A 13,223-nucleotide genomic window follows, 5' to 3' on the forward strand; every position below is an offset into this window, starting at 1 on the left:
GGCCAATCCTGATAAACATATGATATATTATGGCAATATGGATGATAATGTGAAAAAGGAGCATACACAACTGTACTAAGTTCTCTGAGGGCCACCTCCCCTTTAGATACCAGGGTGTTCCACTCACTAGCAAAAATTTATCTTCCCATCACTGCCTTGTCCTGGTGGAAAGAATTGTCAATAGAATAAAACACTAGAGTAGAAAGTTATTGAGTTTTGCAGGTAGATATCAGTTGATTAAAAGCTTCTTGTTTGCTATGTTTAGTTTTTGCATGTAGAGCCTCCCTATCCCCAAGAAAGTGGATGTCACTTGTAGATCTTTCCTCTAGTTTGGGAGTGAGACCGTCACCAGGAAATCCCTAGTTGCTTGGGATAAAGTTTGCACTTCAAAAAAGAACGGAGGCCTCAATGTCATTAACTTAAAAACTTGGAACAGAACTTGTATAATTGTTGTGGAACCTGAGTGGCAAGGCAGATAGCCTCTGGATCAGGTGGGTGCAGTGTTACTACTACAAAGGCTGTGATCTTATGAATGTACGCCAATGAAGCAAAGCTGCTCCTGGATCATTATAACTGTGCTGAAGAGCAGACATGATGCTAGCCAAGCCCCTAGCTGGGAGAATCTATTGAAGTACAAAAAATTCAAAACCAGAGCCATCTACACATGTCTTGTAGAGCAAAGAATTGAAGTCCCTTGGAAAAACATGATGTTTGGTAATGCAGCAAGGCCTAGAGCAACCTATACTACTTGGTTGGGTTGTCATAACAAACTAGCCAGAAAAGATAGGTTGTTTAACTTTGGCATGATTGATAACAAATCCTGTTGTTTTTGCAACAAAGAGGAAACTTTGTAGCACCTTATATTTTAATGCAAGACTACTAGGAACATATGGAATTAGGTTTTACATTGGATGAAAATTAGTCACCAACCTTTTGGTTGGACTGCTGAGCTCGACTGGATCCTGAATAATAGCAAAGGGAGAAATTGGAGAAATGTTCTTCTTAAAAGTGCTTTCACTGAATTTGTTTATGAGATTTGCCTCCATAGGAATGTTGTTTCCTTTGGTAAGGGTGACAATAGCAACAACATTGTGGGAAAAATTATTGATCACATTGTCTATAGAGGGTGGACTAAGCCTAAGCTGAGACACCACATAGGAAATCTCCTAATGTCTTAGTTTCACCCTTGTTTCTTTTGATCTGCTAGTGACTTTGCTGTGCTGGATCATTATCGATCGCTTGATATGTTTTTCTTTTAAATTCATTAATAAAGTTTTGATTTAAAAAAAAACTATTAAGTGTATCAAACATATGCGTAGCAACCGGCTTAAAATTTTATAAAACAGAACCGCCACCCTTAATTTATTTATAGGAAATAAAGGGGAAAACCTTATTGATAGTGAAATCTGGGTTAGTAAGTAATTTAGGTAAAGGGGAGGTGTTAATTAGGCACCCTTTGCCTCCCTTGTACTCAAGAGGATCTATTTAGCCTTTAAGTTTTAAAGTGAGATTTTAGGGTAACTTTGGCATTGTTCGTGCGAACAACTACTTTGACAATTGTTGGCTAATAGATTAAAATAAACATTAATAAAAATTGAAAGAAAGTGTTTTGAAAAATAAAAGAGGAGGCTAAAAATAGAGGAGCCTCATATGCAATAATTAAGAAAAATAGTTGTATTAATAACTAAGTTTAAAAATAGAGGAGCCTCATATGCAATCATCGGCCCCAAATTATATTAAATTGTATTAACGAAGTTTTAATATTTTATTAATCAAAGTAATTTTAAACAAATACATTAAAAAGTCAAAATAATATGAAAAACACCATATATCCGATATAGTGTCAATTTTTGGTGTTAAGATACCATTTTTCTATTATTAATTGCTTTGGGTGTTCGTGTTTAATGATTGTTACATTATTCACACATTATTTAATACTACATTCTGTGTTTCTTATTTGTCTTATTATCCATCTACAAAATGTCAAATGTCACACTATAGGTTTTTGGTATTAAGAATTTGGTTTGATTAATTATTCCAAAATCAGATTCAATAATTTTGTTTGGCTTTTAGTTCTTTCTCTCGTGCGTGTGAATAATTTGCGTTACTGTTGGACAAGATATATAACCTAAACTATAATGTCTTTCAACAGCAAAACACATAAACTGTTAAGTGATTGAGAATCAACAAAGACTAGATATAGTAACCAAATCTCTCTTCTTCTAAGAAGTTTTTAGATGGTGTTGCGAAAGTAGTTGGAAATGGATTAATTGAAGAGTTTAATTTATATGCAATTACAGTATAAAATTATTTTACACGATCCAATTGAAAACTAATAAAGTGTGTTGTCATTAAAAGAATTTTTAATTTAAAATGTGATTTATTGTGATACAAGGTTGTGATTAGTTCAATGTATGAACCTTTTTCTCTTAATTGATTGGACTGCTAACTTCGTTTTAACTTGAATTTAGAGTAAGAGATGTAGTTACGAAGCTGATTAGTTTTAAAAAACAGTTTTTTAATTTTTAAAAAAAATAATAAAATTTGTTTAGTAATTTATTTTCATAAATTATTTTTGAAAATAATAATTTATTTATAAATTTTGGAAACTAAAAATATAATGCACGTTTTAAATATTTTAGTTTTTAGTTTTTGAAACTAAAAAAAAATGAAGAAAATGAAAAAGATGTATAATTTTTATTAATCATAAATTTGTAATATTTTATAATTTTAAAATATATTTTTTATAAATATAAATAAAGAGATTAATTGAAATATAATGTCAGTGTGAAATAACTTTACTCCGTCATCCAATTAGAATGAAGTATTTTAACACATGAAAAAAGAGAATTATGAAGAAAAAAATTATTAAAATGAATTTTTTATAATTTATTTATTTTTATTTTCAATTTCATATTTATTTGTCAAAATTATTCATTCTAATTGGATGACAAAGTAAAATTACGTTATACTGATAGTGTATTTCAATTAATCTCATAAATAAATGTGTTAAAATCAAAAATAAATTCAAATAATATTTTTTATATTTTATTATTCTTAATTTTATTCAGTTTGATACTGACAAATATAATTTTGTTTACTTTTATTCTTATTAAGGGGAATTTTATTTGAAGTAAAAAAAATTAAATAATTTAAAGTAAAAATAATTAATACAATATCTAATAATAAATTAATTTATTTGTCAATATAATTGAAAAAAAAAGTTAAAAAATTCAACATGTAAGTTTATACATGTCATATGTTAAAATTTATAGGTTTAAATGTAACTTTAGTCCCCCTATTATGTTCATTTTCCAATTTTCGTCCCTTCATTTCAAAAACCGCTTGAATCAGTCCTTATATTTTAATTTTCTGGGGAATGAAGTCCCCTTTTCAATCTGGGAGATTTTTTTAATGATGTGGCAGTGTTAATGATGACGTGGCAGTACCATATCAGCAACATATTATTTAAATTTATTATATATTTATTTCAATTATATTTTAAAGAATTTCTAATATATTAATATATAATAAAACAATATAAAAATACGACTTGAACCCAAAATCTATGTCATTCTCTTTGCAGTGGCGTCTGGGTTCATCTGATTCTTGGAGAAGCAGCGACTTCATCTTCTTCGTCACTTTTCTTTCACCACCAATCCATTTTGTTTCATCTTTTTTTCTTTCCATGTCTTCAAGGGTCTCATTTACATCTACAAATCAATCTAGTTTAAGAAGAAGAGGGAACAAGTGCTGGTGCGAGGTTGAGTCTCCATTGATGACATCTTGGACCTACGAGAATTCTCTCAAATGTATACGTAAATTCTCTCAAATGTAGGACCACCATTTGAATCTGAACACTGAATCTTAACTGTAGAGTTTGGATTAGACTTAAGCAACTCATTAGCATAGGTCCTCAAATGTGAGAATTGTTCACGACCAGCTCCTTGAATCAACTCTAATGCTTTTCTCTTGGCCCTGTAAGCTTAGTCTTTTGACAACTTAACACCCCATTTTTGAAGGGCTTCTGCAATTAGGCCTTTACATCTCATCTCGGGACTGTGTCTCAACATATACATAAATTTGCGACCTAACCATTCAGTAGTTGCTTGTCTATTCTTGGGTGTCCTTTGACAGCTATGTGTCTCAGTGAAACTTACAAGTTGCCAGAATGTATTTCCAGTCCTCATGCTAAACCGTGTATAAAAGGGGCCGCCATCCATGCATCTTACCACTACCCTCTTCTTATCATTCTTGGTTATGACACCGTTTTTCTTTTGTTCCATTGCATATTCCTTCACAACATTTCTAATTTGCAATTTGTCTTTGAACTTCATGCCTAACTCAAATTTAATGGTATCTTTAAAAACTGGAAACCTTGGCATCTCATCTTCAATATCACTTTCTGGAGGGGTATGCAGTTCATCCGAATCACAATCATCCTCATCTGAAATAACATGTTTAGAAGAGCTTTCACCACACTGTGCATTGGGAAAAATTGTTGCCCAATCTATAACACTTTCATCATCACCTTCCTCACTTTCATCATCAACTTCCTCACTTTCACCATCGTATGTATCACTTTCCTCATCAACTTCAGCACTTTCCTCATAATTCGGATCAGTTTCATTGTCATCTCCTTCATTCTCCACATTCAGTTCAGCCCCATTGACATCAGTTGTTCCATCCTCACTCTCCACATTAACATTAGCTGCCTCACTCTCCACATTAACATTAGTTGCCTCACTCTCCACATTCAAATCAGTTGCCTCATTCATATAAGCCCCTTCATCACTCTCTATGATATCAGGTATATCAACATCGTGTTGAACATATATATCAACTACCTTAAACCCTTTAACATCTTCAATAAACCTTAAAACATCTTGGTCATTATTTAAAGGTCGAAGCCCACGAGTAAACAAAAACCTAGGGTGGCAATACCAAAGACACTTTATACTTGTGTAACCCACATCTTTTATCATTTTTTCAACCTCCATATAAGACAGATAATCTACATCCCAATCCCAATCCATTTCAGTCAAAGTCTCACCAACATACAGTGTAATGGGATGAGTTATCAAATCCCCTTTATGGTGTATTCTAAGTCTCATAGTTTGAGTAAGTGCTGACCTACACATAACAAATACAATAACAGTTGGACATACGTGTAGGACCATAGCTTAAGGGACCACAAATAAAAAACAAAAAGAAAAGTTTGGGACCACATTGATAGAACAATTAAACTACCAAAAGAAAAGTCTGGGACCACAAGAAAACAGAAATTACCTTGATACATAGGATTGTTTTGCTGCTTCCATGTCTCACGAAGAACAGAGTGGCAATATGTAGTTCGAGATCTGTTTGTGATTGAAGACGACGAGGAATTTAGTTCAGGAATGTTGCATAAGACTATTGTGATTTAAGGACCAACATCAGCGTTGAAGATGGACATTAGGGTTGAAGACGGCAATCAACGTTTGAGACATTTTAGGGTTCATGATTTGGGGGAACCTATTTAGTATTCTGATGACATTATATGCATATTCAAGTATTTAATGTACAATTGAAATTCTAAAATAAAAATAAATAAATATATATCCCATAAAAATCAAATACATATCTATCTGGCACCTGACACGCAAGCAACTTATCTGCCACATCATTAAAAAAAATCTCCCAGATTGGAAAGGGGACTTTATTCCCCAGAAAATTAAAATATGCGGACTGATTCAACCGGTTTTTGAAATGAAGGGACGAAAATTGGAAAATCAACATAATAGGGGGACTAAAGTTGCATTTAAGCCAAATTTGTATAGATAAATACAATAAGACAAGTTCATATTTATTTGATTATTGTAATAATAAATAGGCTTAATTATATTTTTTTTGAAATTAGTCTAGACATGACAACAAGGGGGTAAGAACGTGTTTTATCTCTTCTATATCCAAATTCAAATTCTCAAACAATTTTTGTTTTCCTCCCCGATCCCCAACGGAAATAAATAATTAAAACACAAATATGATATTTTCGTCCCACCAATATCTATGTAGTGAAAGTAATTTTTTAATATAAATGTTTATTTTTTCAAACATTAAATTATTAGAAATAATAAAACAAAACCATCTCAAAAAAATTCATTTATACATTTCAAATATTTTAAATAATTTGATCATATATTTAAGGTTAACTATGTATATAAGGGTTAACTAAATTTAAATTCCCGAGCATTTTCACTTTTTCTCCTTCTAAAAAATTTTGTTAAAGATTGTCCCTCTAAATTTAGGAATTTTAATTTTTGAAATCTCCTACAACTTGCCGACGGTTTTTACAACTTAGCGATTGAATTAGTAACAGTTTACTACTAAGCGACTAAATTAATGACGGATTTAGCGAGATTTTAGTAGAAGAGACCAAAAGTCAAAATTTATAACTTTAGATGGATGATTCTTTAACAAAAAATTTTAGAGGAACCTAAATTGAAAATACCTAACTTTATACGGACTTTAAACATATTTAACTCTATATTTAATATTTTAAATTATGAAAAATAAAAAAATAAAGTATATAATGAAATAAACTGACGAGTTTGAAATGAATAGTATCCTAATTATCAAACCCATCCTCATTATTTATAATCGAGAAAAGCTCAAACCCCGGTAAAGCGGGTTTTCCTCGTCATATTCAAAGAAGACTCAAGTGGTACTCCATGAGTACTAGTTATGTTGGCATGCCTAAATTAGTCATTCAATTTCAAAATCATATTATTTTAGTCCCTCCCTCAATTTTCTTAACTCATAATTGATTATGTGTTAGTTATTTAATGATGTGGAACAAAATTCGATGATGTAAAAGAATCCAAACGAAAAACTCAGATCGGTCCATAACCTCACCAGCTTCCAATACCTTCTCTCTTGTGGAGTTCAAACACTAACAAAATCAAGAACAATGAACTATCATCAACTACCAACGTGCACACACCCGATTGAGTCCTTCTTGTACCAGATAGATAACGAGAATTTTAGAAAATTTTGCACAAGATCTATGTCTATGATTCCAATAAGATATAAGGATTGAGTTTTTTCTTTTGAACAAGAGTTTGTATGCATTATTGAGTTTTTGTCTTCTTACATGGGGTCTGTGTGCAATATTGAGTTTTTCTTCTGATATGAGTTTTTGGTTTCATTTTGCACAAGCACTTCAAGATAAATTGGAGAAATAAATAAGAAGATTAATTAAAGGGTAAAAAAATAAAGTGAGTCATTTCAAAAAATGGATGCAAAAAAATATTTTCAATAGAATATTTCACTTCGCTATACACCAAACTATAATTGCCATTAGATTCAATTCATGCTAGAACAAAACAGAAGAATATGTTAAACTTTAAACTAGTTAGTCGCAAAAGAAGTTTAATTGAAAACTAATTAAATAAAAATCTAAGACTCTGTTAGGGTTTGATAACCAAAGCAAAAAGGGGCATCGGCCGGCCAAAAAAAGTGGCAGAGGCGCACCAGAGAACGGTGGAAAGAATAATTGTGACTCATGCGATAGTGGAGCCGGATGAATCGAAGCAGGAAATAGAGGAACAACTTGTAATTCAAAAGAATTTGCAGAATGAATTAAAAAAGAGGACAACCATCATAAAGGGCTTTCGTCTCCATTGTCAGAGGAGAAAATCCAGACACCAAAGGAGAATGTCAAACCATGGGTGGAGATCATCCAAGGCAACAGAAACATAGCTCGAGGTATGGTGATGGATTTCATTGCTATGAGTATGGTCAATGGAGAAATTAAGATTAAATTAAAGAGCTGGATGTGGCGAAGGAATTCGAATACTGAGAAAATGCAGTGATCCTCTTTGCGCTGGGAGAAGTACTTTTGATGCATGCTGTGAAGAAATTCGTGGAGAAGACCTAGAACTTCGTTTACCTCATCTATCCTACAATGACAAGAGCTACTTCATTGTGAGGTTCAAACACCACGAAGACCAGGAGAAAGTCATGACTCAAGGACCGATAAGTGCAAAATTTGTAGTGTTTTTGTATACATAGTTTTATGGCACTTATCGTGTTTTTGTTGTATTACCGTTGAATAATTCCCAACTTAGTGTATAAATACGTTTAGTTTGTTTATACTCGTGTTTTGAGTCATTTATATACCGACTAATAGTTTTCCATTCATTTTGTAGGTATTCATGCATGGCTGGAGCATTGAGTAATAAAGGCCAAAGGCTAAGCTTCAAGATTGTAATGTTTAGCAAATTATCAAAGAATAAGGCTCAAATAAGGATGATAAAAATTATCAATTTGGTTTCCATTTATTCATTTTTAGATATAGCATTGAATAAGCTTTCCAACGCTTCAAACCGGATACAAATCAAAGTTACAGTTCTCAAATTATGGCGAAAACAAAATTTGATTTTTCTCAAGTTGCAGCAGAGTTAGCTTAGCAAGCTTCTGCTACCGCTAATCGAGATCTGCAGGGCACAATTGTATATTTATGCAAAATACATATTTATAGGTATGGTTGGATATTTTTGAGTCCCAACACCAACACCATCACCTTCATTCTTTAATGAGAGAAGCTCAAAAACAACAAAGGATCATGCATCTTGATGATTATGAGGTGGATTTGCTTCAATCAGTGTTGCCATATTATTGGGATAGTTCTTTAGAAAAAATATATTCTCTGGAGTGCTTAATTGACCCATCAAACTTAATTTTGATATTGTATAACCAACGAGACATAATATCATGTTTTTCAAGAGGAAGACGTACTAATTCCCAAGTATTTTTCTTGAGTAAAGAAGAAAGTTATTTTGTAATAGCGTACTTCAAGAGGATCAAAATAGCCTATTTATATAAAAATGGATGGCACAAACTGTGAGTAAATGTTACAAAAAAAGAAAAGGGAGCAGAGTAAGTGAAATAGACAAAATCAAGCAATTTAGTAGACTTACAGTCACGAGACAGATAACAAGGGGAGAAAGAGGAGGGGAAATATGATCAATAATCGTGGGATGTTGTTAGGTAGCCATCACGATAAGAGGGGTGTTAGTATCCAGAGTAGCTATAGTATGAGTCATGCAGTGCTCAAAATTACAATCACTATAAAAACATCATCATTAAGACCAATTAGGGTGATTTCTGAACTACGAGTATTATGATAATTAGAGGAAAACTAGTAAACAGGAATGTGTTCATGAAATATAACATGAAAAGAAACATAAAATTCACTTGCTTAAGGATCATAACAAGGATGACCTTTTTTATCATCTCCATAACCAAAAAAACACATATGGCATAACAAACATACAATTTTTAGGGATACAATCATACAATTTTTAGAAACGAGACAAACATGATATGACATATGATGAGATTCTATTATTAGTATGAATGACAAAAAGAACTATTTTATCCAAAAACTCATTAGGAAATGAAGTGGACAACAAAAAGGAATAGAAACGTCTTATTCACTTTCATATTGCCCTTTGGGAAACCCAGTTTCAAAGTCTTTTATTTTCCTCATCGTCATCGTTAGAGTTATATGTTAATTTTGATGCCGTTTGGGCTGGTGACTCCATAGATTGTAATTCTACCACATGTTTTTCTATGTTTCTTGAAAACTCCATTATTTCATGGAAAAGTAAGAAATAATTTATTGTATTCTACTCTTCTTCCAAATCTAAGTATTGTGTTATGCCATCTACAATTAGTGAAATAGTTTGAATTCGATGGTTACTTTCTGATTTGGATGTCTATCCTTCAGAACCAACTCTCTGGTATCGTGATAATAAGAGTTTTATTAAAATTGCTTAAAAATCGTTATTTAATGAATTTATTAAGCACATTGAGAACGATTGTCACTTGACTTGCCACCATTTAGCAGAAAAAATTTATTATATCGCTTGTATCGTCCTCCTTGCAAATAGTTAATTTGTTTAACAAGAAACATTCTGAAATTTCTCTGGCACAGGCAATGAATGTTCATAATGATATCTAAATAACATAATTATTGTTGAGACAGATACATCTATTATGACATCCTGAACAGAATTTTAAAAACTGTGTGATTATGCAGAGAATAAATATGCAGAAACATAAATAACACACAAAATTGTTTACCCAGTTCGGTGCAACATTACTTACTTTGGGGGCTACCAAGCCAGGAAGGAAGTCCACTATATTATTAGTTCAAAACCTAAACAAGTCTCATGCTTACAACTTTCCATCCTAATCGCTACCTTGTGCTAGTACTACCCAAGACCTTCCAAGATATGAGAAATTCCATCTCACTTCCAATCACCACATCAATGTCTAACAATCCCGGTCAATGTTTCTGTATCAACGACCTTTAACCTAACTGAATATCACACTTTAAATAAACAAGTCACAAACTAGTGACAAGGGAAGACTGCACTTCCAGTAAAATAACCTTAGTCCTACTTCACCCATTGATTAAGAACAAAGAACTTAGTTAAGACACTCCTTAACCCAGAACAAATACTTGATCTTGTTTAAAATCTTTGATCAAGAACCATACTCAACTTTATGCTTAAAAGCTTAAGAGTGAGAACAATACTTAACTCATTCGATTATGGAACTAACACATTGGATTAAAAAAATTCGTTTAATGATCGGAAAATTTTCTATGCCTCTTGTTAATATATTGAGTTTAAGAAGAGATGTTAGATAATAATGTGTAATAAACATTTTTGTTATAATTAGGTTAAGCGTATTTTTAAGCTTTTTATATTTTATTATATATATTTTCTTTGTGATCCTTATTCTTTAAATTTATGTTATTCAATTATTGAAATCTTAGTCTCTTTATTCTTCTTATCTTTTGTCATATTTGTTGTTAATAGAATATTTTTCATACCATACTATGAATGGAATGGATCGGAACTTAAGTACAATTCATGTAGACCTTTTAGTCGTATCCCTAATTTTTTCTCACAATGATACTAAAAGAAAAGTTCAACCTAAAATACTAGTTCATTAGACGGGGAGCTTCATGGCTTAGATACCACTTTAATCACTTATATATATATATATATATATATATATATATATATATATATATATATATATATATATATATATATATATATATATATATATATATATATATATATATATATATATATATATATATATATATATATATATATATATATATATATATATATATATATATATATATATATATATATATATATATATATATATATATATATATATATATATATATTCAATGCGAAACTTTTAACATCATCAAATTTTTTAAAAGCTACCTTCACTCTTTTAGCGTTGAATTCAATAATATCATAAATTTTAAATTCCAAACTCTAAATTATAAATCCTAAATCCAACATATATTTGGTCTTTTATGTGACCTCTTTCGATTAATAAATTAATTAAAAATTAAAAAGCATAATTTTCTTTAAGAAATTCGTTGAAAATAAAGTTATACTTATATTGTTAAAAAAAAGTAGAATTAAGTGGTGTTTTCATCCTTTTCACTAAGGATATTTTTAGATTAGGTCCTCAAAATTTTCATCAAAATCCTTAAGCGAATATTGACACCATATCTTTATTCAGATTAAAATTTTAAGGGTTAATAGTAATTCACCTACTGTAATGTTAACGAATTTTGCTTTTCTCCCTTCCATACCTTTTGATAACGGTTTTTTCAAAAAAAAACTATTGACAAAACCTGTCTTTGACAACGGTGAAGAGTAAACCGAAAGACGTTCATATTACGGATAAATTACTATTAACCCAAATTTTAAAGTATAGAATATGGGTCACGTCTATCATACAGTATTTAGTCTCAAATTGAATATTATAGATATATTATGAGACAAAAAGAAGTACTATTTATTTAGCTGATTTTTAATTGACATAACACTAATGAGTCACATCTATTCTCAACTGTATTTTAACTGAGTACTCATTTTCTATATACTTAGAAATATTATAATCTGACTTTGATGTTGAAAATCTGGAATCAAATGCTGTCTAAAAAAAGGAAAGAGAGAAACTAAGGAAAGGAGAACTTAGCTTTCACCAGAAGCATATCTTAAATTGAAACATATTCTTAATGGTACACTCAATAATAATAATATATGATGAAAAAGAGATGTATAGTACCATACCTTGTAGAAAATGACATGTACATTGTCATTTCAATTTCAAATTCAATATTCTGCATGCATTAGTGGGAGAGCCCCTCCCCAATCTTGTGAACTCCATTACACAAGTCCCTTAATTTGGACAAGTTTCTTGTAGTATGTAACTAATTAACATGATTTCTAGACGTGGAGCATTTTCGAGCACAAGATTTTTGATAGAGATAGTCGGCAAGGGAACTATTTTGAAACTTAGAGGACAAAACTTTGAGCTTGAAAATGAAAGCTAGCTAAAGTTTTAATTGATAGTGGCTTTATATATATTACCAAAGTATGATATCGGATATGACAGAGACATTTGCGCATAAAATATCAAATCTAGTTTAAGAGAATGAAAGCAAAAATTACTCTCTAAATTGTCTAACTTAAACTCAAAATTTGATAGCATTATAGTTGAGTATGGGTATTTAGATCTTAGACCTAATTATTTCTTGTGAATTGGTAATTAGGTTTAGGGGTTATTATCATAGTTTTAAAAACCGGACCGGACCGGCCGGTCGGACCGATCGAACCGGTCGAATTGAGAACCGGTCATATAACCGGTCTGATTTAATAGTTGGATCGAAAATGTCATTAAACCGGTGCGAACCGGTCAAAACCAGTGTAAATCGAGAAAACCAGAAAATCCGACGGTTTAAATGAATTTTTTTATTTTTCTTTTTTGTTTATTTTAAAAAATTAAAACGACGTCATTTTAATTATTTTAATAAACAATTAAAATACAAAATAAAAGAAATAAAATAAAATAAAAATAAAATAAATAAAATTAAAATCAAAAAAAATATATTACATATACGGTTGGTTTTGTTATCGATAATTTTGCTATTGAAAAGGAGATCTCAACATTGAAACATTTTTTCCTTTCTTGAAATTAAATTTAGTAGACAATGAAATTATTTTGTTATAAATTATTCAATTATATTATATTGCGATTAAACTTTGTTTGCAATTATACATTGTAATTTTGTACTATTTTATTATGTGTAATACCTATGTTTAAAATTTGAATTTAAATTATGTACTTGT

At 30.7% G+C, this 13,223-nt stretch overlaps 1 protein-coding gene across 1 annotated transcript; it reads right to left on the reverse strand.

The window, feature by feature from the left end:
* Positions 1–3,986: 3,986 nt before the first annotated feature.
* LOC131620093 (uncharacterized) lies at positions 3,987–5,321 on the reverse strand. Its single transcript, XM_058891114.1, has 2 exons — positions 5,290–5,321; positions 3,987–5,133 (listed from the first exon to the last, which is right to left on the reverse strand). The coding sequence occupies exons 1-2, from the start codon at positions 5,319–5,321 to the stop codon at positions 3,987–3,989; spliced, it is 1,179 nt and encodes a 392-aa protein (XP_058747097.1).
* Between the last annotated feature and the right edge of the window lie 7,902 nt (positions 5,322–13,223).

This window comes from Vicia villosa, linkage group LG7, assembly GCF_029867415.1.
Source record: "Vicia villosa cultivar HV-30 ecotype Madison, WI linkage group LG7, Vvil1.0, whole genome shotgun sequence".
Lineage (NCBI taxonomy): Eukaryota > Viridiplantae > Streptophyta > Magnoliopsida > Fabales > Fabaceae > Vicia > Vicia villosa.